Source organism: Panthera uncia (genome assembly GCF_023721935.1).
Source record: "Panthera uncia isolate 11264 chromosome C1 unlocalized genomic scaffold, Puncia_PCG_1.0 HiC_scaffold_4, whole genome shotgun sequence".
NCBI lineage: Eukaryota > Metazoa > Chordata > Mammalia > Carnivora > Felidae > Panthera > Panthera uncia.
Genome location: NW_026057585.1, coordinates 33,396,152 through 33,422,678, shown reverse-complemented (window position 1 = coordinate 33,422,678; position 26,527 = coordinate 33,396,152). Strand labels below are relative to the sequence as shown.

The 26,527-nt window shown below is 36.3% G+C and overlaps 1 protein-coding gene across 1 annotated transcript in view; it reads right to left on the bottom strand.

Annotated features, from left to right (window-relative positions):
• The window catches only part of COL24A1 (collagen type XXIV alpha 1 chain), a 390,296-nt gene that overhangs the window by 312,852 nt on the left and 50,917 nt on the right, over window positions 1-26,527 (bottom strand). Inside the window, exons 6-8 of the mRNA XM_049618486.1 lie at window positions 20,639-20,692; window positions 16,336-16,389; window positions 3,727-3,771 (exon numbers count right to left, since the gene is read on the bottom strand). Coding sequence (XP_049474443.1) covers window positions 3,727-3,771; window positions 16,336-16,389; window positions 20,639-20,692 — 153 coding nt within the window. The remainder of the gene's footprint in view (window positions 1-3,726; window positions 3,772-16,335; window positions 16,390-20,638; window positions 20,693-26,527) is intronic.

Here is a 26,527-nt window from a genome sequence, read left to right as displayed (position 1 = left end):
GTGTTTGTTTATTTTTGAGAGAGACAGAGACAGAATGCAAGTGGGTTAGGGGCAGAGAGAGAGGGAGACACAGAATCTGAAGCAGGCTCCAGGCTCTGAGCTGTCAGCACAGAGCCTGATGTGGGGCTCGAACTCACCAGCCGTGAGATCATGACCTGAGCCGAAGTTAGACGCTCAACCGACTGAGCCGCCCAGGTGCCCCTCTTTTTTTTTTTTTTTGTTTTTTTTTGAATCCTTATTTATTTTTGAGAGAGACAGAGAGGCAGCAGAGCATGAATGGGGGAGAAGCAGAGAGAGAGGAGACACAGAATCCGAAGCAGGCTCCAGGCTCTAAGCTATCAGCACAGACCTGATGCGGGGCTCGAACTCACCAGCTGTGAGATCATGACCTGAGCTGAAGTCTGACACTTAACCGGATAGGCCACCCAGGTGCCCCTGCAGAATAAAATTCTTATCTACATTTGGAGAGATTTAGCCTATGAATTTCCAAAACCATATTTACATACTAAATATTACCTTCCTACAATATATATAATATTATATTCCTATAATAACATTCATTTAGCACCTATCTTATGCCAGGCACAATTTCAAGTATTTTATATGCAATATCTTATCTAATCTGCCTAGACCCTAGAAAGTAGGTACCATTATTTATTTTACAGATTAAAAAATGAAACATAGAGCATTTGTCACCAGTGGAAAGTCACTCAGACAATAAGTGGGAAGCCAAGATTTGAGTCAGCAAGTCTAATTCCAGAGACCACCATCCCAGGCTGCTTTCCTGGTATTGTGCTAAAGTGCACATAACTTCCAATATTACTCTAAGGAAATTCTAATTTAATTAGGAAATTAAATCTCTAATTACGAGATTTGCTCCATTCTATTTACAACAACTTCCTTTATCCCTCATCCAATTGTAAAATACACAGGCCTATATCCAGACATTCACAAAACCTTCTATTTGGTTATGCCAATAGAAAGAAGTGAAACAGATTTAAAAGACTGCTTTTATTCTGTAGGTCACTGTCTGGCTAAGACCAACCATCATCCCTTTCATTCCTCTCCTAGCCAAATTAGGTAAATTGAGCTCTCTATTAAAAAGCAATCTGTTTTAAGACATAAAGGAAATCTGACTTTGAATGGATTTTCATAGCGGGTATTAAGGCAACATGTAGAGATTTAAGACATTCCAGCTGCAAAGAGAAATACACAAAAGAATTCTGCTGGATGCCTAAATTCTGCTATCCTGGAATAGCAGTAAACAAAGTAAACAAGTAAGCCTTCAGCATAATCCTACATGGCATAAACATGTCTAAGCCAACCACACCCTAAAATCACTGTGACAACCACAGAAGCTCAAATGAAATTCAAAACAAACACTACAACTCAATTCACTATGCACTTAAACGTGTTAAAAACAAAATGTGGCCCACTTAAATCTATAGATTGAATGGAGCAGTTTAGACACAAAGTTGTATCTTTAGACCCTGCAGAAATAAGGAATAGGAAACCTGCCCCAATCCTACTTCTAACTTCAAGCATTAAAAGCAAACACTCTGAGACTATCAGACTTCATCGAGAATCCCAGCACTGCTACCAAGTAGAATTAGTAAAGTAGAATAATAATTTCGGGATCACAGGATTATTGTGTAAAGAAGACAGAACAATGTGTAGAAATATATTTAAAAGTGGGTAAACTGCAATAATTCTTAGTGTTGGTATGTATTAAATTAGTTAACATGTGGAAATATTCAATAAATAATTATAGTACTAGAAGTTGTAGTTAATAGTAGGTACAGTTTAGTAGCTAATAAAGATTCAATAAATGGCAGTTCCTATTACTAGAGCTTGCACAGATGATACAATTATTTTCCAAATGTTTGTCCACCGATTTGTAGATACTTATAAATTTTCCAGAAGTAAACATCTCCTACCAAATTAGTTATGATCCTCTTAATTTCTACAGTGTTTTCACAGTTAAAATGCAAAAGGGTTTTAATTGTATTTCACAGTTAACACCAATTTTGCCCTTTTTTCTGGAAATAAATAGAATGAAAAGCAATAACTGATTCCAAAATACATTTGCCAACCTTTAAAATTGATTTTAGATGCTTCTAAAACACATACTTCACTCAGAATAATAACCAATATACTAAGAACTAGGTTATAGGGCTATGAGGTTATACAGGTTATATAGTTGTGAGAACACCCGTTAGTACTGACGGGTCAATTTTTCACTTGTGAAATAATTAGGTTTTCTTCATTAGAATTCATACATTTGTGCCAAAGCAGTTTTCTAGAAATTTTTTCTTTTCTCCCTGGGGACTAATCCCTCCTGCCTTTCTGATTTTTTCCCCATAAATGTTTTCCAGCCCTTGTTTGATTCAAGAAACTGAGATTACACCTATTACAGGTACATGCATCACTTGTTATATTTAGTAATTAGTAATTTTGAAAAATTGTGCCTCAGGGACTGAACAGAGTGTACTGTAAGGGACACTCTCTGCTGAATCTCCAGTAATGGTGTCCCTCACCTTAGTTAGTTTCTAATTAGTTAGTTTTCATTGCTTTATTCATACTGACCTAGTACACATTGTGTTGAAAACAAAAGAAATGGCTTTATTTTTCTCCCTATGATATATATTGTTTTCTGGTGGGGAAGACAAAGAATTATATGATAAAAACTACAAGGCTCCCAAACTATTTTGGCTTTTAAATATGTGTGTAATGGACAACAGCATATGTGCTATTCTAATTTGGATTTTTATTAAAATTTATTTACATTCCCTCATGCAAGGGTCAGGAAACTAACAGCTATGGACAGGCTTTTGCAAATAGGCAAGCCCCTGAAATTGTATAAAAAATCAAATGTGTGAAAGAAAATATAAAAACAAAAAAATACAAATTAATCAGTTGTGTGTATGCACATGTGCAGGTACATGCATATGCATGAATATGTGTGTTTTCTAGGGAAAGAGCTCATAGCACTTATGACATTCTCAGAGGGGCTTTTGAACCTCAAAAGTTTAAGAACTAGTTGCTCAGTTGGCTAAGCATCCAAGTTCAGCTCAGGTCATGACCTCATGGTTCATGGGTTCACTCTGCAGAGCCTGCTTGGGATTCTCTCTCTCTCCCTCTCTCTCTGCCCCTTCTCCACTTGTGCTTTCTCTCTCTCAAAATAAACAAACTTAAAAAATTTTTATTCATTTATTAAAAAAAAATTTTTATTAGTTTTCTTTATTTTTGAGAGGCAGAGAGAGAGAGAGAGAGAGAGAGAGAGAGAGAGAGAGACAGAGCACGAGTGGGGGAGGGGTAGGGAGAGAGGGAAACAGAATCCCAAAATCCCAAACAGGCTCCAGGCTCTGAGCTGTCAGCACAGAGCCCGATGCGGGGCCCCAACTCATGGACCATGAGATCATGACCTGAGCTGAAGTCAGATGCTCAACCGACTGAGCCACCCAGGTGCCCCTTAAAAAATTTTTTTTTTTAAGTTTAAGAACTGCTGTGCTGGAATATGTTAGGCAGATAGTTAAAGTCAATCAGGGGTTTGGGAAAAACAAAAACAAAACTATAACGTGATTAATTTAAAAAGTTTGTCCTGCACTAAAAATTGAAAATAATTGAGAAGAAAATCTTAAATAAGTGGGGAAAAAGAATCTCTCAAGGAGTCCCTAATGTGTGTCTTTTTTACTGTAGAAGATATAAGTTTTACGAAGTACTTACTGGTTCACCTCGCAGACCTGGGAGCCCCGGATGGCCTTTGAGACCCTGCAATGGTAAAGGTGAAAACATGTTATGAACAGTAAATTCGTACAAGCAAAAAAACTAAACAAAGGTGCCAAATTGGTTCCCCCCCCCCAATTTTTGGTTTTCTCATAAATGAATGTTAATTCTTACTAATTTATTACTTACTAATCTTCAATTTGAGCGTTATTTGAATTATTTGTTACTATCAACTGAAATGGTAGCATAGTGTTGAAAAAAGAATACAGAACAGCATCTTTTATATAAAGCTGGTATCCAGCAATGGATCTGCTAAATCTTACTGATGCTTTTTAACAGTTGGTTTTAGTTTATTAATGCTGAAGCAAAATGCTCTCAGACAAAATCTATTTGTAATTATTGAAAAACTGGACCACATCCAGGCAGTTTCTCTAATCCAAATCATTGTAATCACACTCCATGAATGAGCTAAGACAAATCAAAGAGGCCACTCACAGGTCCTATGACAAAAGGGACTTTATTGAGCTAAAAAATCAGTAACAAAAAAATTTTCCATATACTATAACCAAAATCAAGTATTTAATCTCCATTATTAATACCCAAAGATATAAAATAGATAATATCCTTTTTCTTCTAGAAAGATCTGTGAGCAAAATAAGGCTAAAAGAAGGGACAGGAAGAAAGAAACATTCTCATCGATATGCACAAACCTTAATTATAGATCACCAAGATAGATCAACCAAAGAAATTAAATATTTCATAAATCATGGCATTATTAAAGTTACTCATTTACCTACAGCATCTAATATACCCAATCTTTTAGCTCAAGTTTGCTCTGAGTTTACATTTTTTTAAGATAGTTAAAGATCAGCCTAATTACAAAATATGAGATATATTGTTCTCAGTCGTCCAAATGTCACCTGAGATTCCACAAATAAAAATATCGTCAAAGCTAAGTCACTTTTTTTTTGAGAGAGAAAGTTGGGGCAGAAGATGAAGAGAGAGAGAGAGAGAGAGAGAGAGAGAGAGAAAGAGAGAGAGAGAATCCCAAGTAGGTTCCATGCTCAGCGCAGAGCCCAATACAGGACTTGATCCCACAACCCTGGGATCATGACCTGAGCTGAACTCAAGAGTCAGAAGATCAACTAACTGAGCCACCCAGGTGCTCCTCTTCACTTTTTATAATAGGACATAAAAAATGTCCTCAGCAGTAACAAGGTGGTGGTGGCTCCCTACGATGAGACAGCAGCTCTAGGAAGGTGGGAGCTAAGCAGCTCCTGAGAAAGTGTCAGGAAGGTGAGTAACGAACGAGAAGCCAAGGTAAGAGGCACATAGGTAGAGAAACCTCTGCCATAGGCTTATCTCTTTTACCTTTTTTGAAAAAGTATGTGTTTATTTATTTACTTATTTATTTTTATTTCTGTGAATGCTTGAGTCTAACTACATGCTTCCCTTTCTTTGGCTACCACCTGTTTTTCTGGCCAGAGATTCCTCCCTCCCCTAGCCCATGATGAAAAAAGTATAACTTCTTTAATTTACATTTCCTGAAGCAGTTTATAACAGTGAACTAGGCATGTTAAACATGGTATCTTCTGTATGTACAATTTCCTTTGAAGGGATTGTTTCTCATCCAGAGACTCTAATAAAGGGGCAGCAACAGTCATGATCTTTTCTTCATGAACTCACTCCTGCTCATCTCAGCCACAGGAAACAACACTTGATCTAAAGGAGGCCAATACAAAGTCTGGCCAGAAGGCAATGAAGTCACTCGGAATAAAGAGTTTTGCCTAACTAGGAACAAGCTGGGTCAGTCAAATTCTTTTTTTAATTAACTGAAACTATTTTTTAAAAAGGAAAGAAAGAAAAATTCAGGTACTAAGCAGTAGGGGGCTGAAGCAGGAAAGATTCTCAAAGGTTAAGGGGAATTGAGACGTTACAAGAAAGCCAAAGTATAAACACAGAATTTAGAATAAGCAGAAACTATGTTAAGAAAGTTGTTCTCAGAGATAACACAAAAGGGCATATGTGGGAAGAACAGAGAGTAGCAGTACTAGAAAAGTACAGTAAAAGATCCACAGACTAAGGCAGCTACACCACTCAGAGCTGCTTTGAATCAGTGCTTGTCTCCATAAGACCAAGTTACATTACAGCACCTATTTTCAGATTCCGTGGGTCCCTGCTTCCCTTAATACTACAGACAGGACTGAAAGAATTTTCTCTTCCTTGAGATAGCCTAACTGTCCATTCTTTGCAACCAGAAGAGCCTGAGTTAAACAAAATGTTCTGGTTGTCTTTTCACTGCTAACAATAATAAAGAACAGACCAAGTAGGCTGAGTTCTAGTTCCAGTTTTGCCACTAACTAGCTACATCATGAGCTTTGAAGTCTATATTTGTAAAAATGATGGCAGTGAGTAAAATTATTTAAAATTTCCTTTTATAGCTAGCATTCTGTGATTACTTGGATCTGTAAGAAAGCCACTGTTGTTTTTTTTTTTTTAATTTAGCTTCATTGAATGAAAAACAAAGGCATATTTATTAGTTAATTTGGCCATCCAGGCATAGGAAGAATTTAAGTAAGACTGATGTATATATCAGAGAAAAAGCAGATTTAAGCATAAGATCTAAATCAAAGATGAGGACTCTGAGATATGTAAATGGAAAAGAATGGGTCAGGTCAGAGGCTTTTATAGTCTAGTAAAAGATAATTGTAAATCAGATTTGAGTGGAGGAATAAGAGACAGTGTAGAGCTCCTTATAGAGTTTAAACTGAAGTTCCTTACCTATTCTATTCAGTGTGGTATCCCCAGTGCCTAGAATAGTGCCTGGCTCATAGGAAGTGCTCATTAATTACTCAATGAAGGGACTTGGATGGATGAATGAATGAATTGATGGAAAGACGTGAATGGATTTGAGAGTAACCTGAGTACAAATTAGATTCTAAGTATCTAATATGACATCTCAATTCTCTTAATATTAAAACAAATTGTAGAAAGGCCTCCTTCTATTCCCTATATTGGTGACTATATTCCTTATCTATATTCTACTTAAACACTAGTCTGTAAAGTTTTAAAAAGCAAAGGGAATAAATTCCTGGGAAAAATGCCTACATTCAAATTTTGACATAGCTCCAATCTAGGGACCAAACATTTTATTTTAAAAAATAGCTTATAGTATACTCTTTTGAAAATATTATTTGAGTCACTGTTTTCTAACTCACATAGGAAGAATAACAAAAAAGTCCAGTAAATAACAACATACAATTTTTCTTGGATGAATATATTGAAAAAACAAAACAAAACAACAATGTGAACACAGTCCTTAAGGAATGCCAATAGGAAAATTTACAAACTCTGTTTTAAAATAGATTAAAGACCCATTATAATAAATCATAGAATTTTCTAAATATTTGTTGTGATAGAAAGCTGCCTTACCAAGAATTACAATAACAAATGGGACTTAGGATCTAATTTTAACAGAGACTTTCATGTTAATACTTACTTTAACAAAAATTTGACCCCTAACAAATATGTTGTCAATAGGTAACCACACATGACCAAAGAGAGAGAGGGAGGGAGGGAGGGAGAAAGAGAGAAAGAGAGATAGGGGAAGGGGGGAGATACAATTAAAGAATTAAAACCATAAATATTGAGATGGGAAAGAAAGAAATTTCAAGTAGATACTGAACTTTGCCCAAGTAATTAAAATTTTGGATGCATATATAAAATGTTTATCCATAAGAAAGTTGGTGGTACCACTTATATACAGGCCATCCTCACTGGACATATGGTACTACAGGCCCATAAAACTGACCATCCAAGCTGAAACCATGCAAAACAATATAAATAATGGGAAAAATTACAAATGTTCTGTGACTTTTAAAAATATTTGTCAAAATGTTAAAAATTCTGACAGTTAAAATTGTGTAGGGAAATGAAAAAATGTTCAACTAATATTTGGTACAACATAATTTAAAAGATTAAAAACATTAAGAACTAAAGTATTTCTTTGAAACAATTTATAAAGAGTAGTTTGAATAGTGCTTGCCTTCTTGTATAAATTACCATACTGAGCAAGCATATTTTCTGTGCTTTGGCAAATTATCACACTCCTTTCTAACTCTGGATCAACTTTGAACATTTTATCCTTAGTACTTTCAATGCCATGAAATAGTTCCAAAAGTTCTTCTAATGTGAAGGGTGTTTTGCTGGTGTTACTCTTCTGGGACATCTCTCTCCTATTCATCACAACCCTTTCCTCATTTATGTCCAAAAGTTAACCTTCCCTGTGTTCCTCTGGCTGCATTATCTAGGGTCTCTCAACTGGGAGCAGGGTTCTAGGGTCAGCTATTTTTTCTATAATTCCATTTATGTTCAGTTCTAATTTTAAGTCCTGTGTTACCATGATTCCTTTATTTTGTTGTCATCTTTGCTGGTCAGTTACCTCTTTTGATTATCCATTTGTATAACATATCACACAGGTTTATCACTGAGAGACAAGGAAGCAACATACTACATACTTTGCTGTCTGCATGAATTGAATAACAGATGCACAGTGAACAGTCACCAACTGACTGGATGAAATGATGTGACTGGTCATTGATCTTGATGCATAGCTGTTATTTATGTAGTTTTTGTAGTTTATGTTGTTTTGTAGACTGAAGAGACTATAGCAGAGTTTGTACTTTATGCAAGTAATCGCAGTTAATAATTGTGGTTAATAACTGTGGTAAGTGAAGTTTGAACCATGTTGTTGGGAGACTGGTGTTATTTTCATTAAACATAGTAACTGAAATTTGTGTATATTTGAACCATCTAAAGTGAGGAATGCCTGTATATATATATTAAGAAAAATTCTCAATGACCTTATGATAAAATCTCCATGTTGTCAACTTTATATATTATTAGTGTTCTCCTTTTAACAGTCTTTTTCCCTCACTAGATGGAAAAGACACATATTCACTCAGATAAGGACTTTTCTCCTATGGCATAAGACCACTTCTGTATTGTCACCTTACCTTTCTATCTGGGGCCTCCTTCTATAGACTTTAGGTTTCAGAAAGGTAGAAGCATTCCCCTCCAGAGCCCACAGAAGTGCCAAAGAAACTGGAGAGTAGATGATTTGCCTTTGGCACTCCCCTTCTTTTTTTTTTTTTTTTTTAATTTTTTAAATTTTTTTTTTTTAACGTTTATTTATTTTTGAGACAGGGAGAGACAGAGCATGAACAGGGGAGGGTCAGAGAGAGGGAGACACAGAATATGAAGCAGGCTCCAGGCTCCGAGCTGTCAGCACAGAGCCCAACGCGGGGCTCGAACTCACGGACCGTGAGATCATGACCTGAGCCGAAGTCGGCCGCCCAACCGACTGAGCCACCCAGGCTCCCCGGCACTCCCCTTCTTAAAACCCATCAGGTAGTTCTCTATTACATGATAAATTAATAGACGTGAGTGATACGTGATGTAAGCTCCTTTATAAGTTTGCCCCTGAATAGCCCTCAAGCCTTATCTCCTGACACCTCCTGTCTCACACTTCATAACCCAGGAACAAGGAACTGCTCTTTGCCTGTGAGCCTCTGTTTCTGCCATCTCCTCTGTGTAGCTAGCATACATGTCCACTAACTACCATATCCTCAGCATAACGGCTGCTCATCCTCAAGATGCAGGTCAGATGTTGCCTCCTTCCCCGTTCCCTAAACACTCTCCCACTGCCCTCAACTACATCCTACAATAACCTTTTCATATCTTCATTATTGCCCTTGTCATGGCATAATACACTTTTGTAATTTACTTTAGTGTGTTTCCTTTCTTTAGACCATAAGCTACTGGAAGACAGGGACTATACCTTATTTACATAATACTGGTTTTCTGAGTGAACTGCAGAGCAAAAGGATGTGACTAAAACAAATGTAGCATTTGAGAGAGTTACTGACAGATTTTATCTCTGGAAGGAAGCTGCTCTTTTGTTTGAAGCAACCTCCCTGGATCTTTTGCTTCTGTCTAGTCTCGGGAAGTTAAGACGAAGGTGGGATGACCATGTATATAATCGTGTGAAAGGCAACACCACTGAGAGATCAGTAAACAGGTTAACTGGTTCTACTCAGCCTACCTAAAATGGGATGAAATCCTGATAAGAGGCCTCAGGGAAAATAAGACAGGAAGAGACACTGATTTGGGAAGCAGAGAAGCAGAGAAGAGAAGAAAGATGACCACTAGGACTGGGTGAAAGGGCACAATCAATGAAACGTAAGAGCAGCAACCTTCAGTCACTCACTAATAATACGTGCTGGACACTAGGCTGAGATACTACTTAAGGACTCCTAAGTCACTCATGTATTTCCCTTTAGCCACTGCTACTTCAGTGTTGTTTGAAGGCAGTAGTAAATTTCATTTTTCTGTAATGTAAGAGCATTGGTTTACAGATTAGGTAGTTGCAAGTTTCTAATGAAACTTGTCAATCACTACAGGAGTCATAGTGACAATGCCTTGAGGGATACAAACAAAGGCCGATATTCATGTTTTGGCCAAAATAACCAGAGAAAAGCATGGCAAAATTGAGAAACAGTGATAATATGACCATAAAAAAAGATGAAAATCAATAGCTATGAGAATGGCAGCACTTCTTGGGGCAAGGCAATAAATAAGAACAAGAAGAGAATAAGAAGTTTAATTTTTTTAAAAAACAAATAAATTGAAGGAGGATGCCAGATAACTGGAGAGCTTGAGGGGACTCACATTACAGGATTAAACACCACACAAACCTCTCTATTCTACCCGCTTCCCCTTCTTCCTGGAACATACCTCCCTCACGCACACAACACACTTGTGCCAACCTTTGTCCCAACCTCCTCACAATACTGACCCACTAACCTCCTTTAATCAGTACCCGGTTTCCACTGTGGCCCCATCCACCCTAGTAATAGTCCTTCTCAACTAGTTCTCAGAGAAAAAGAATATGATAAACTAATTTTCAGAATGGTGTTATATGACAGATAACAGCTTTTTCTGAGAACGCAGATTTTTTTTTTTTTTTAATTTCTGGAAACCGAAATACTTTTAGCCAAATGAACTCACCCTTAATGTTAAAACGTCAATCACAAGAGCCAGACTGAGGAAAATATCTTTGGACACAAGGAACTTTCCAAGTCCCGCAAATTACACCACTCTGGTAAACACTGGCTTGCCTGTGGGGGAGTTCAGTACTGCACTGCTTTGGTCCCAGTGTCCCCTACCATTAGTGGGAACGGAGGATTGCAGAGAAAGGAGATGGCAAGAGTGGAGACAGCACAGACCTTATGCACAGCCTTTGCATTAGACGTCCAGTACAATACTTGGACTGGGAACCAACCCAAAGCACAATGTAGCTTTGCTGATTTTTACAAGGATAGTGGGCAAGGGAGAAAATAATCTATAGAGTCAACTGTGGAGCAGCAGAACTCTACTTATTTCTCTCTCCAGGCACAGATTTTTTATGCCAATCCTGATTTTTTATTGTCATTCTCATGGACATTCAGCATTATTGTAGCTCCTTAGTACTGTCCTTGCTTTAAATAGGTTATGAAAAGCTGTCTAGTTTTTGAGTGACTAATAAATCACAATGCATTCCACTTGATGCTTCACTTCTTTTTTCCTTTCCAACTTTGTAAAGATATTTACTGTGTTCCTCATATGTAATGGAAAACTTTTTAAGTAATTGAAATAATTCCATCAAAACACAATTAAGAATTTGCACTGATTTACAATTATCACTAAAAAACCATAATTAGTATTTTTGATATTCAGAAAAATACTGCCAAACACGGTTCATAAAAATCTGTATTAAAATGTGTGTTCATATTTCACCATTGCTGTGAGCTATATGCCTTTATGCTAAGATGTGCTTAACTGCTCCCATCTGGTTCATCCTCTCGATCCTACAAAAAGTGTTCCAATTGAAATCACTGTCAATGTTCTTACAATTTTAAATAGCAGACTTCCAATATTAATATAGCAACTGATTGCTATATTAAAAAACAATTTTAAATCCATCTGGAGTCCAAGCTCAGAATTATGACTCTTGTCTTCCATCCAACACAGCATACACTCTGGATCCAACTTATCTGCCTTTTGGCACAAATTTAGACACTGAGTGGGAAGTAAAAACATACTTTAGTTCCTAGGAAAATAAAAATTACATGAAGGTGGCTAAGTTGAGGCAATGTAACCAGTCAATTTGGGGAAACACATTGCTTGTTAAGATGTTGATACCGGTTAAAAAAAAAATTGGGAGGAGAGAGATAAAAAAAGAAAAAGAAAGAAGCAAACTAAAAAATCTATTGAAAGGTGGAAAAAGACAGCAATGCTGCTAATTTATTCACTTTGTTATTTCTCTCAATATTACTTATGTTCAGAATGTTTTTAACAGCAACCTTCTGTTTATTAATCTCAACAGTTTTCATGAGCTGTTGAGTGTTCTCAACACAACTTTCTTGCAGCCATTTTCAAAATTACTTGAGTACGACTTATATTAGAAGAATTTTAATATTTCCAGATACTTTCAGAGAAAAGGAATAATGAAGTCATTATTATCTGTCATCCAAAACTATATCTGTTCCCTTGGCTTTCATGAAAAGCAAAATTTTACTTCCTCTTGCACACATGCCAGGGACAGTCAGCAGTACTGAAATACACATCCTACAAATACTGATTTAACAAACTAATTAATTAATGGAGAAGCAGTATTTGAAGCTATTAAGAGCAGTCATGTGTCAAACAGGCCTGGATTTGAGTCCTAACTCAGCCAATTAATCGTAGTGTGGTCTTGGGTAAGTGATTTAACCCTTTTATACTTCAATTAACTTATTTATGACATAGTGAACATACTGTCTGGCTTAATGAGGTTTTTTTTTGTTTGTTGGTTTGTTTACTTTGGAGAGAGAGCTCAGGAGAGGGGCAGAGGGAGAAAGAGAGAGAATCTTAAGCAGGCTTCATGCTCAGTGCAGAGACTGACGTGGGGCTCCATCTCATGACCATGAGATCATAACCTGAGCCAAAATCACGAGTCAGATGCTTAACCAACTGGCCACACAGGCACCCCTCAATGAGTTGTTTTTAAAATGAAAAGAAATAGGGCTCAGCAGAGTGACTGGGATATGGCACATAATATATCAGTAGTAACAGTTATAATGATACTTTATAAAATAGTTTAAAGATAAAAGGATGTAATAAACTTTATATTAAACAAAACCCAAATACTTTGTTCATCTCTCATGATATGCAAAGAATACTTAAAAGCACAGTTGATCCTGTAGCAGTAAGTTTTATCTCTCCATCCGGCCATAATTCTGAGTGACCATGAACAATTCCCTTAACCTCTCTGGGCTTACCTTAGATTTCTCACTTACAAAGTGAATAATTTAAGTTCTTACCTGGACCTTAAGAATTCACCTAGCACTAACATCACGGGTGGAATTGCAAGGATGAAAGAAACAGGAGTCCCAGGTTAGAGCTAACACGAGCTACTTTTCTAGGTTGTCCTAGCATGGATCCAGTTTGCAAGAAAGTAACCTAGAGTGACCTAGGTGGTTCAAAACATGAACCAAAACTAGTAAATTCCATAAAAGCAGCTCATAATTAACTGAGCATTTTATCCACTAATTGGTCTTGCCCTTCTCCCTTCTATACAGGCCACAGGAACAGTCTATCAAGCTCATTTTGAATATACTTCTACTGTATATTCATATTAAAACAAGACATGCACATAGTGTGATAGAAACTTGTCCCAAGCCTGATATGTGAAGAATCAATTTAGGTTTAGATTGAATCCTTATGTCCTTTCCCTAGCAATACTTGTTTTGTTTTGTTTTGTTTTTAATTTGTATATAGTTTCTATTAATAGCCACACTCAAAAATTCTCAGAAAAACTACAAAATCATCTCAAATGTTTTAACACTTTTCTATTTTTTTCTTTTTTAATTTTTTTTAACGTTTATTTATTTTTGGGACAGAGAGAGACAGCATGAACGGGGGAGGGCCAGAGAGAGAGTAAGACACAGAATCGGAAGCAGGCTCCAGGCTCTGAGCCATCAGCACAGAGCCCGGTGCGGGGCTCGAACTCACGGACCACGAGATCGAGATCGTGACCCGAGCTGAAGTCGGACGCCTAACCGACTGAGCCACCCAGGCGCCCCTGTTTTAACACTTTTCTAAACTACTGTCAAATCATAGTGAACCATGAATATTTCATTTTTCAGAAATAAATTTATTTTTTTTTTAATGTTTGTTTATTTTTGAGAGAGACAGAGACAGAGAGACAGAGGGTGGGCAGGGGAGGGGCAGAGAGAGATGGAGACACAGAATCGGAAGCTGGCTCCAGCCTCCCACCTGTCAGCACAAAGCCTGACGTGGGGTTCGAACTCACGAACCCATGAGATCATGACGTGAGCCATACTCAGATGCTTCACTAACTGAGCCACCCAGCACCACTGTTTCTAATATTTTCAACAAAACTTTCTCTAGAGAAAATTCAGCTACTGCAGCTATCTGACCACTGGCTTCTATATGATCAGCTTTAACCAAAAAAAAGGCAGATTTTAAAAGTTTAAAAAATCATATAAGAGGAAAGGAAGTCTCTGAAAGATAATCTGTAGCCCAGTTTGTTTAAAATAATGCTGTATTTCACTTTACTAGACCTATACAGATCAAAAAGAATATATTAATCTTAAGATTTTAAAATGCTGGTAAGCCAAGACATATATAATATATGCACAGGTCTTTGAAAGCCAGTATCTTCTGCTTTAAGTAAGCACAATTCCAAAGTTAAAATGATAATGTGGTATAATGGTTACAATCAACTTTTTAAAATTTGTCTCTATAGATATTTCTATGCATAGTCCTCTACACAATAACCACTCCAATATTACTTAGAGTTCCCTTTCCTGGACTAATTAATTTCCCAAACCACAGGCATCATTTAACTTCAGAAAGTAATGATTCGGTTTTCCGTCATATGTAGTATCATTCTTTAGGGTGAAATATTGTATATTTAATATCAAATAAAATAATTAAAATAATTTCCATATTATGAGATCTTTGATGCTATTCGTCAGTACAGTTTCTTCAGAGGTATATTTAGTGGTTAGAGGTACACTGAGTGGCATTAATTGAACAGGTTTGTGACTATATATCAAGACCAATTCTGTTAGAAATGATCACTCTCCAGTCTCTGTCTCCATGGGAGCAACTACAATCAAAGAAGATTTTAAGTACTGATCAGATTTTTAAGTACTGATTTTTAAGTACTGATCAGATTAAGTACTGATCAGATTTTAAGTACTGTTTCAGATGAAAATTAGTTTGAAGGCCATAAAAATAATGGTAGTGTGGGCATGGGAGGGAAAATACTCCATGAGATCAAAATCTTTTTCATCATTTTAAAATTCAGCTCTTTAGCAGGAGTTATAAGGGAAAGCAAACAAGGTTATATTTACGAAACCAGATAAACAGCTGATGGTTAATATTTGTTAGGGCTTGCAATTTGTCTGACACTTTATTGCATGGATTCTCTCACTTCTTGTTCCCAATGACTACCTATAAAGTGGGTAGTATTATCCTCACATTTTACAAATGAGGGAACTGAAACATAGAGAGATTAAATACCCTACCCAAAGTCATTGGGACCTAGAAAATGGCAGATGGGATTTGAATCAAGTAACCAGAGCCCAAAAACCACTTCCAACCAAAATGTCCCAAGAGAAAGGTTATAAGACATACAGAGACATCGACACAGCTCATTATTATATGTATTTAGATATCCATATCAAGTCAAATACTGCTCTTCAATATTTTGGGGCCTTTAATACTTAGATATTTTGTATCTTCCTTTTCCCTGTAGAAAGTCAACAACTCAGTGTTTGGGTGAAAAAGAAAAATAAGCTGAACGTATAGAGGAGCAGCTATATTAGATTCAGCTGTATTAGATTCCTTTTCAACTCAGAAAAATATGTGTTGCCAAATACATATCGCTATTGTTTTTTACCTGCTATTTCCAATCCTCACTTCTGCCCTACTCTTCAGGCCTCATATGTATGTATGTGTGTGTGTGTGTGTGTGTGTGTGTGTGTGTGTGTGTATATATACACACACATGTGTGTATATATTTGTGTGTGTGTGTGTGTGTATATATATATATATATATATATATATCATGGCAGCGATTAATATTTCTTAATGCAATGAGAACCCTTTAAAAAAAGTCAAAAGTATTACCTATAACCAAGTATACCTCACTTTGAACAAATAAAAGTTAAAAAATGATTTCAAACTTTCGGAAGTAGGTTATTGCCCTTTTATAAAAAAGAAGAAGAAAAGAAAAGCTTCAACATTCTGTCGGTGACTTTGACTTATCCCTGCATGTGAATTTTGTTCCCTTCATTAACTGAAGGGTTTTAGTTTTCATAGGGCATTGCCTTTTGTGGGCAACACTCTCCTGGATTAGGAGAGCATCCTAATTCTTTTTGCTGAGAAAAGGAATTTAAAACATTGACTTTGGGCTCCACTTCAAAATGAGATTTTAAGACTTGAAGAGCTCCCAGACCCAGATGACAAGGATTATGTCAAAGTAAAACTACATCTTACCTTATCACCTTGCATACCAGGGGGGCCCATTAATCCAGAAAGGCCTTGACTGCCCTAAGAACAAAACACAAAGAGAGGTTTAATGTTATGAATGGGAATTGAAAATTAGAATTCCCTTGCTGCAGGATTTCATCTCCATCATCAAAATCTTATTGCATTCATTCCTGATCTTTGCAAGTAGGCTTAAGTTCAGGGCCTTTTTGAGACTTTTTCTGAGGCTCCCCACATTTCTCTCTTCCCATGCTGAATACCTGCACCTTACTTCCTACTCCATGCCTCTGCCCCCTTTTTTTCTGATATTCTTTTCTCTAGGAATGCCCTCACTCCCTAAATTCCTGTCATTCCAAGATTTACTGTGTTTTAAAAATCTAAAGTTTACTAAAAAAAATCTATAAGTGGGGCACCTGAGTGGCTCAGTTGGTTAAGCTACAGACACCTGCTCAGGTCATGATCTCAGGGTTTGTGAGTTCGAGCCCCGCATCAGGCTCTCTGCTGTTGGTGCGGCACCTACTTCAGATCCTCTGTTCACCTCTCTGCCCTTCTTCCCCTTTGCTCCCTCTCTCTCAAAAATGAATAAACATGAAAAAATAGTTCTATGAGCATGCTGTGTGGCAGCTGTGGAGGGGTCAGGCTGGCATCTGGTGGGATTTCCACAAGGAGCCTCCAGGCAGGGCTGTGGCGAGCAGGGCTGGGCTCACATGGCACAGCAGAGAAAGGGACACTTTTGCTTCCGGGGCTGTGCTGGTGTTGCCTGCTGTACCACTGGGAAGTAACTGCTGAGAAAACTTATTGGGAGGATGTGTGTTTGGCTCCCGCAGATGGGACTTCACCTATTAGGGCCGTCCATTCTCCTGATCCCCCAACTTTGATGAGGGCCTGCAAGCCCATCTTGGGGTGGGAGGGAGAAAGTATACTGATGGGAGGGGGAAGGAGTATCTGGTGGGCAGAAGTGACAGTGAGAGACAAAGAGGAAGCTGTGTGAACTGGGTTGGAAAAAACATGTCAGAAAGGAATGAGAAAGGGGCACCGGGGTGGCTCAGTTGGCTAAGTGACCACCTCTTGATTTCCGCTCAGGTCATGATCTCTCACAGTAGTGGGACTGAGCCTCTCTCCCCTCCAGTTGAGCCCTGCGCTGGCGGGTGCAGGTATGAGTGTGGAGACTGCTGGGGATTCTCTGTCTCTCCCTCTCTACCCTTCCGCTGCTCATGCATGCGTGTGTGCTCTCTCTTTCAAAATAAATAAACTTAAAAAAAAAAAAAGAAAAGGAAAAGAAAAAGGAATGGTAACAATCTTGAGACACTTTGCTCCAAATGCAGTTTTACTTTCCTTCCTCTCTTTCTTTCTGCTGCAGCAAATATATTATGCATGAAAAAACAATGTTGTGAAAGAAAAAAGAGTACTTAAGTAATAATCCTAAGTAAACTAAGTGACTGTGTTCTGTTTAATATTTAGTGCACTATGTACTCTAATGTGTCATCAAGTTAAACAATCAGAAGAGGAAAGAATGTTTCTAATGATTACCAATTGAATACCTTTCCATTTGTACTAATTTCATTTTAATACCTCTTCTTGACATTTTATTAGGATGGCTTCCATTTGTGATGGGGTGAAAGTTTATACAGGTAACATATATATATGTGTATATATATATATATATACACACACACACACACACACACACGTATATATATACATATATATATATATGTATATATATATATATTTTACAATTAATAGAGGGAAAAGAAAGCTGCACTAGGAAACAGGTTATTGGAGGCTTGTCTCCTTCTACTAGCTCTAATCGTGGGTGGATCACTTTACTTCTTTTAAAAGTTCCTCCATCTGGGGCACCTGGGTGGCTCAGTCAGTTGAGCGTCCAACTTCAGTTCAGGTCATGATCTCACAGCTTGTGAGTTCAAGCCCCTCATGGGGCTCTGTGCAGACAGCTTGGAGCCTGGAGCATGCTTCGGATTCTGTGTCTCCCTCTCTCTCTGCCCCTAACCCACTCGCATTCTGTCTCTGTATCTCTCAAAAATAAATAAACATTAAAAAACATTAACAAAAAAATAAAAGTTCCTCCATCTGAAAAATGAGAATATCTCACTTGCCTTATGGAAAAGGAAAATTACCACTCCTTAAGAGTTAAGGTCCCAAAAGGGCTTAAACACTTCAATTAAATGCTCTATGAGAGATGTTCTTTAGTGAATGTTCTATGCTGAAAGACCAGCCCCTGCATTTCTTTCGTTGTTATGTCGCTGACCATATATTTATTATAAAAATGGCTAAGTGATTAAAACCAAAACACTATTGTTATCCACCCCCTCAACTCTCACCTTTTAATGTTTATATATGTATTCATAATATATGTATATAACTAATATCCCGCCTCCTCAGTATATGTGAACCCAATTTAATATAAATATAATGTTTAATAAATGTTTTTAAATTTTGCCATTTTAGAAATACATCTTTCAATTTTAAAAGGTATATTTCACTTAAAGCTCAATGGCAACATATCATTAAATCCTGTATCTTACTACATTTCTCCCATCTAGCAATAACCACAATTAGTAAATGAGTAATTCAAAAAGTGAAAAAAGACTGACATACTTCTAAGACTCAATTCTAATGCTGAACCATCCTATATTTCATACAGAAACTGTATACATACTGAACCACCCTATATTTTGGACAGGGAAGCCATGAGTAAAGATAAAACCAAGCATTTGATATAAATGGGAATGCTTAATTTGGGGAGGGTTATTTAAAGCAGACATCATAACGGAATGGAACTCTAATTTCTAAATTTTAAGTAAGAAATCAAATGTCCTATATTTAGATATTTTAAAAGATGGCATTTTGTTTCTCAGACTGCAGGATATTCTTCCTTGCAATAAGTAAGGGACCAATGAAAATATGTTTCTAATAATAAATTTCAATTCTTTTTCTAAAATATTTATATTCAGAGAACTCAGTTCCATCACAGGAATAAAATTCTCAAAATTCTAGATTAAAATTTTTTTTTTTTTGAGGATTTACTTGTCAGTATAACATCTGCAAAGTTCATTAAAATGGTATGGGTTTTTTTTTTTTTTTAAGTTTACGAAGTTTTCTGTAAGCCGGTTAAAAGATCAGATTTCAACACAGGAACCATCAAAATTATTCAGGGATTTTAAAAGTTTGTGAATGTATACCACACAAACAAAAACATCCCATAATTGTATCACATTCATCAAGTGCTTGTCTAAACAAAGCTTCCCAGATGTATTCCTAAGGCTCTATTTGCATTCATCCTCACTGGAAAACAGTACCTTTCTCCTAATAAAGATTTTGTTGCTATCTTTACTTTAAAATACTAGTTTATTTTTACTTCAATGTATATGTGTTTGACAGCATTATGACAAAATGAAATGCATATTAGATTAAAAGTCAGACAAATATATCATTAACTCTGCCACTTACTATTCATGACTCATTTAAATTCAATGAATTCTGTTTTCCTTTTTTTTTAAGTTTATTTACTTATCGGAAAAGAGAGAGAGAGTGAGAGAGAGAGAGAGAGAGAGAGAGAGAAAATGAGCAGGGGAAGGGCAGAGGGAAAGGGAGAGAGAGAGAGAATCCCAAGCAGGCTCTGCACTGTGCTGGTTACTGCGGAGGCTGATGTGAGGCTTGAACTCAGGAACCGTGAGAACATGACCTGAGCCAAAACCAAGAGTCAGACACTTAACTGACAGCCACTCAGGCTTTCCATGAATTCTGTATTCTGGAAAACAAGATAATGATGACTGCCTCTCTTGCAGTTACTGTGGTACTTAAAAATGGTAAAGTACATGGAACTATTCTCAAAAAGGTACAAAATAGCATTGTAATTTATGTATTATTGATGTATGCCTTTTAACAGCAAGTTTTTGAGATTAGGGCCATATCTTGCTCTAATTTTTCACCCCACCCTACCCTAATTGGAAGGTAGCAAAATGGTAATCACAGTAGACACTCAATAAAATTAATGTTAGGATTTCAACTGAAAAATTAATCTGATATAATCTATTTTTTAAATATTTCTTCCTTCATTAAAATCTGCTAGTTTTCTCTCTTCTCTGTCTAATATCAAGTAAAATCTACATTTTTGGGAATGCCTTCATGGCTTGGTCTGTTAAGGGGATTCTCTCTCCTTCTCTCTCTGTCCTCCCCACCCCTCAAAATAAATAAATAAACATTAAAAAATGTTTAAGAAAGATAAAAATGATTTTTTTTAATGCCTGAAATATATCTCCATGATTTTAGTCCACGGGCAACTAATTACCTTTTTTCCAGGAACAGCTTGACCAGGGGAAAGTCCTGGATCTCCTTTGGGGCCCTAGATAAAACAATTATAAAACACTTGGTGAAGCATAAATTATGTATAGCATATCACACTTCTTCAGCTGTATGTTTCATCGGATGTTATATATATGATATTAAATAAAATTATTTTAAATTGAGGTGGGCATGGATTATTTACTTTTTTAATGTATATTTTTATGAGCCTCATTTTTAAGTGCTGAGATTGTCAGACATAGATGATTTTTAAAAGCTAATAAAGTTACACTAGCATTGAAAGATCTTTCTTTAAGGGACCCACAGACAGGCTTTATTAACTTATCCACTTTTGTGACACATTCAGTTATAATTCCTATGTTAGGATTGGAAAACTGGTTACTTTTAGTAAAAGAAATCTGCTTATAATTCTTATAATTTTAAGGTATCATACCAAGTTTAAACACTTTCCAAAATTTTTCAGTGTACATACATTACTTATGTAATAAAGAAAAAAACCCAAAAATATAGCTCTAATTCCCCACATAGATATAAAAATAAATTCTTTTCATACTCTGGGAATCATGTTTTACATTTCAAGAGAAATATGACAGTAGGTCTCAGCCAAATTTTTTTGCACAATATTAAAGTAACCTTTCTTACTATGCATACTGGCAAAGTATCTCTTTTTCTACCCATCTCATGAAATGAAGAGCCACAATTGAGACTTTATAATTCCAATTCTGATTTCATGGCCATTCTCAACTAGTAATTATTTCCATTCCTAAAGAGTTCTCAATGCCGTTTTCACTCTATGAGAAATAGTCATGTTTTCTCTCACATAATCACATTTCTTTCACATACCTTTCAAATACTTCTCAAACTGATGGAAGAAGGAAGACCAAAAGAAAAGTCCTTCATGTTCCCCAGTAAGTCTTTTCATTTTACAAATTAGAAATAAATCTTCACTGGCAAAAAGGTCTATGTTCTAGAATCAAAGAAAATTTTTAAGGAAAGGTGGTTTTCCAGGTTCACCTCTTCCCTTTCATAGCTATCACCACTTCTATCACTAAGGCTACAATGTATGTATGTATATATGTATTATTTATTTATTTTTAAGTTTACGTATTTATTTTGAAGGAGGGAGAGCTTAGGAGCAGGGGAGGGACAGAGAGAGAGAGAGAGCCAAGTAGGCTCTGTGTTGTCAGAATGGAGCCCAATGTGGGGCTTGATCTCACGAATGAAAGATCATGACCTGAACTGAAATCAAGAGTCAGACCCTTAACCAACTGAGCCACGTAAGTGCTCCAAGGCTACAATGTTAGACCACTGATTATAAAATTATGGGATGCAAGACACAGCTTTAGTAATATGATATCTCAAAATTTAAGAACTCAATCCATTGACAACAACAACGACAACAAAGGTGACATACTTAGAATTTATAAGAGATATTAGAGCTTATCTACTAAAACACATTTTATAGAAAAAGAAACAATGAGGGTCCAGAAAGGTTAAATGAATTGATTAAAATTGCTAGAAAAGTACTGGCAAACCAGGTCAATATTTTTTTCTCATATCACATTATCTAGTAAATAAAAATCTTGTTTTAATAAATTGTCGTCTTTTATTAAAAAACCTAGCCAACGGATTTGAGGCAATATTTACAAAGAATTTTAAAAGAAGTTAAGAAATGATGGCCCTTGAGAATTTTAAATATAATAAAGTTCTTTGTGGCTAATGTTTTTACTTATAAATATCACATTAAAAATTCTTATTTTTAGGTTCTATCTGAATTTAATATTATCTATCTGCTTTCTTAATACTGTCAACTAATTTAACATTTCATTCTCATTAAAAAAGAAATATCTAAGAAATGGGATAAAAGTAATCAACTGATCAATAAAAATCATATTTAAAGATAGAGCTTTCTCTTATTCATAAGCTTTATTATCTGGGCAACATATCTTTAAAGAAATATACACCAAATCTCTTTTATTCTCCCACAAATGTGCTTGAGTTAATTGATCAACTTATTCTACAACCATAATTCCAAGTCAACATGAAAGAAATGCTCTTAACCTGGCCAGTTGTGGGTTGATCCTCCCTAGTATAAAATGAATGAGTAGAGATTATCAAACATGCCAACTTTACCTAAAATGTCAACAAAGTAGGGTGTATTTCTCTGTATTAAAGAATACTCCAAAATCTCTTACTTTCTCCCTCATTTTGTATTAATTTCATGACTCCCAACATGCTGTTAGTCATACTTGATGGCTTTTCAAATCCTCTTTGTTATTAAAAATGTTTATAAATTAATCATAATTGACTTCGACTTTCAATATTGACTTGTACTTACTCTTACATGACTTTTGTTAAAGGAGCTCTGTGTCCTTTTGAGTGTAAGAGGAAAAGGAAGTTGCCTATCCTTTATTACTTTATTACTCAAAGAATTCTCAAAGTCCCACCTATTCCACTGTTATGCTGTGTAGTCTAAAATCCTCATTAGCAGAGCAGCTCTTTTAGACTATTATTGGATCTCCAGAGAGACCTCTTTCTAGGCAGGGACACTCCCCAATTACTAGATCCATTAACATGTTAGATTAGATTTATGGTATTAGTCCATTCAATATAATGGAAAGAACACTGGGCTTTGGAGTGAAAAGACTGAACAAATCATTTAATCTCTCTGAACTTGAGATTCCTCCACTGTAAAATGGGAGTAGCAATAATAATAAAACCTACCTAGATTAGCTTATAAAATATAGGGTCATATAGGGTCAAATTCTCTATAGAGTATAAAAATGTAAGTATTAAAAATAACAAGATTAAAGACAATAATTGAAATCAATTTTACAATTATTGCTAACTTAAAAAGCAGAGAACACAATTCTTGAATGAATCATTGATGGAGCAGCAGAATTTAAATGAAAAGAATTTGGAATTAAAAATTCAAATCTGGATGAGCTAAATTGAGAGAGTCCCATAAAAGAAATACTAAGTAAAATCATCTTGAGGTAACATCACTTGAATATTCTTCACTGTAACATTACTAATAACTATACAAGATCCATAATCTGAATTTTAAGCATTGCATTCTCTAACCAACACTTCCTATCTTTTTAGCTCACTCTCTAAGTCTCTACAACTTTAACAACTATTTGACCTACTGGAACTGCTAATATGTGATCCCACATTTTCATTGTGGTGAAAATTTATCCCCCACGTGGCCTCACTTTCAATCCTTAAGCAGCCTAAATACCAAGGTCTGACATACATAAATGACAACAAGCTTACCTGGAAATTCTTTTTTGTAACGTTTATTTTAAATATTTTAATTAATGTTTATTTTTGAGAGGGAGGGGAAGGGCAGAGAGAGAGGGAGATAGAGGATCAGAAGCAGACTCTGTGCTGTGAGCTTGAATTCACAAACTGAACTCGCCAACCCTGAGACCATGACCAGAGCTGAAGTCAAATGCCTAACTGACTGAGCCACCTAGGTGCTTGCAATTCTTAAATCTAAACTCACCATCTACTCTGTCCCATGCCCTAGCAGTTGAATGTGATTAAAAGGAAACAATCATGCTGACAAATTTTATTTTAAATTCATGACTTTTTACATTAATTTGTTTTGTTTTTTGGTGTGTCTAATAAATTACCTTAGTCAATTCACTTTTCCCATTTTCATAGATAAGTCTGTTTCATAACCTCTCTCTTCACTCTGAGTGGGTGATCTTGCTTTCAACATTCACAACCTGTCACAAACAAATCCACTACCTCACCTAAATCTGTTCCAAAATACTCTGCCTTCATAACCAAACCCACCATTCTCTCTCATCAGTACATCATTGATACTTTCCTCCCTGCATTATTTTAATTTTTACTTTTTTCCAGGACAATTGACATCACCAAGTAAACACACTGTAATTTCTCCCATTTTAAAAACAACTTTCCTTGCACCCGCATCTCCCTTCTCTGCTCCATTACACTACTCGCTGTTTGAGAAAAACTCTTAGAAACTTGTCTCTGTTAATGAGGAGACTTCATTCTCTCCTGGACTTAATCCATTCAGGCTGCTGTCCCTACCCTACCACATTGGTCATTCTTTCCCAGTCTCCTTTGCTAGTCCCTCTTCTTCTTCCTAATATACCAAACTCTGGGGTACCCTAAGACTTGGTCCTTGGACACTTCTGTCTATATTTATCTATACATATAAGTAAACATATATGTATAAAACTATTTGAATGCACAGAAGAGCAATCAAAAACTAGGACACACTGGAGGATATTCAACTCTAAAAAGAAGAACCACAATTGGTACAGTACACATTTATACAGCTTTTCTTCTAAAGACCCTCCCCAGTCTTCATGGAATGGCTAGAAGTCAAGCATAAAACCATAGACATTTTATCTAATGGTGTCAGAGGACAGAATGTGAGACTACCTGAATAACTGTAAATTGAGGGAGAAAAATCTTAGGAAGAAAGTAAGAAGACAGCTTCCCCCCAGATCTGGATAAAGACTCTCTTCAGTTCTTGGCTGATACCGAATATGGTTGCATGAGACAGGTTCCAAAGAGTTCACCAAAAGCAACAAGCAATATTTATAATGGAATATAAATTTCAGCTGCTGGCCACCACAGGAGAAATAGTTTGGGGTTTGAGCCACATCACTTTAAAGGGACATGGTAAATGCCTTGGTAATCACCTTTCCATTGAAATTCAGGAAGGGTACCTGGGTGGCTCAGTCAGTTAAGCATCTGACTTTAGCTCAGATCATGATCTCACAGTTCATGGGTTTGAGCCCCGTGTCGGGCTCTGTGCTGACAGCTCGGAGCCTGGAGCCTGCTTCAGATTCTGTGTCTCCCTCTCTCTCTGCCCCTCCCTCACTCACACTCCATCTCTCTCTCTCTCTCAAAAATAAATAATAATTAAAAACATTAAAAAAAAAAAAAGAAATTCAGGAAGGGCTATACTTTAGAAGCAAATACTATATCCTTGAATTAAAAAGACTGACATTAACACTGTAAACAAAACTGAAACAAATCTGTCCCTTAAAAAATTTACCAAATCTGTATAAGTTTATTAGCCAGTTATTTAACTCCCTACAGAACAAACGAACAAACAAAAAAATCACAGTCATCAAAGGATTTCAAAGGAAGACAACAGAATCTAAAGTTCTTCAACATATCATCTGTAACATCCAGTTATAATCAAATTTTTCTAGACATACAAAGAAAAGTAAAATCTGACCTGAGTTAAAGAAAAAAAGTGGTCAATACAAACAGACCTCAGAAGGACCCAGATATTGAAATTTGTAGTTAAGGATTTTCAATTATTATAAATATGTTCAAGGACATAAAGTAAATGATCATCATAATTACTGAACACAGAAATATCAGCAGACAAGTGAAAACTATGCAAAAAGAAACAATAGAACTCTAGAACTGATTATACAGTATCTGAAATGAAAAACTGTCTGGATGAGATTAACAGTATATTAGAGAAGGCAGAAATTAAGTTTAGTGAATTTGAGGAGAGATCCATAGAAGTTAACTAATCTGAAGTAAAGAGTAAAAAATGACAAAAAGGAGCAAAGCTCTAGTGACCTGTGGGACAACATTAGGTAGTTTAACATACATGTAAATGGAGTTCCAGAAGGAGAGAAAGAATGGGACAGAAAGATTATTTGAAAACATAATGGCTAGGGGCACCTGGGTGGCTCAGTCGGTTAAGCACCCAACTTCAGCTCAGGTCATGATCTCATGGTTCCTCAGCTTGAGCCCTGTGTCGGCCTCTGTGCTAATAGCTCAGAGCATGGAGACTGCTTCAGATTCTGTGTCTCCCTCTCTCTCTGCCCCTCCCCTACTCACGCTCTGTCTCTCTCTCTCAAAAATA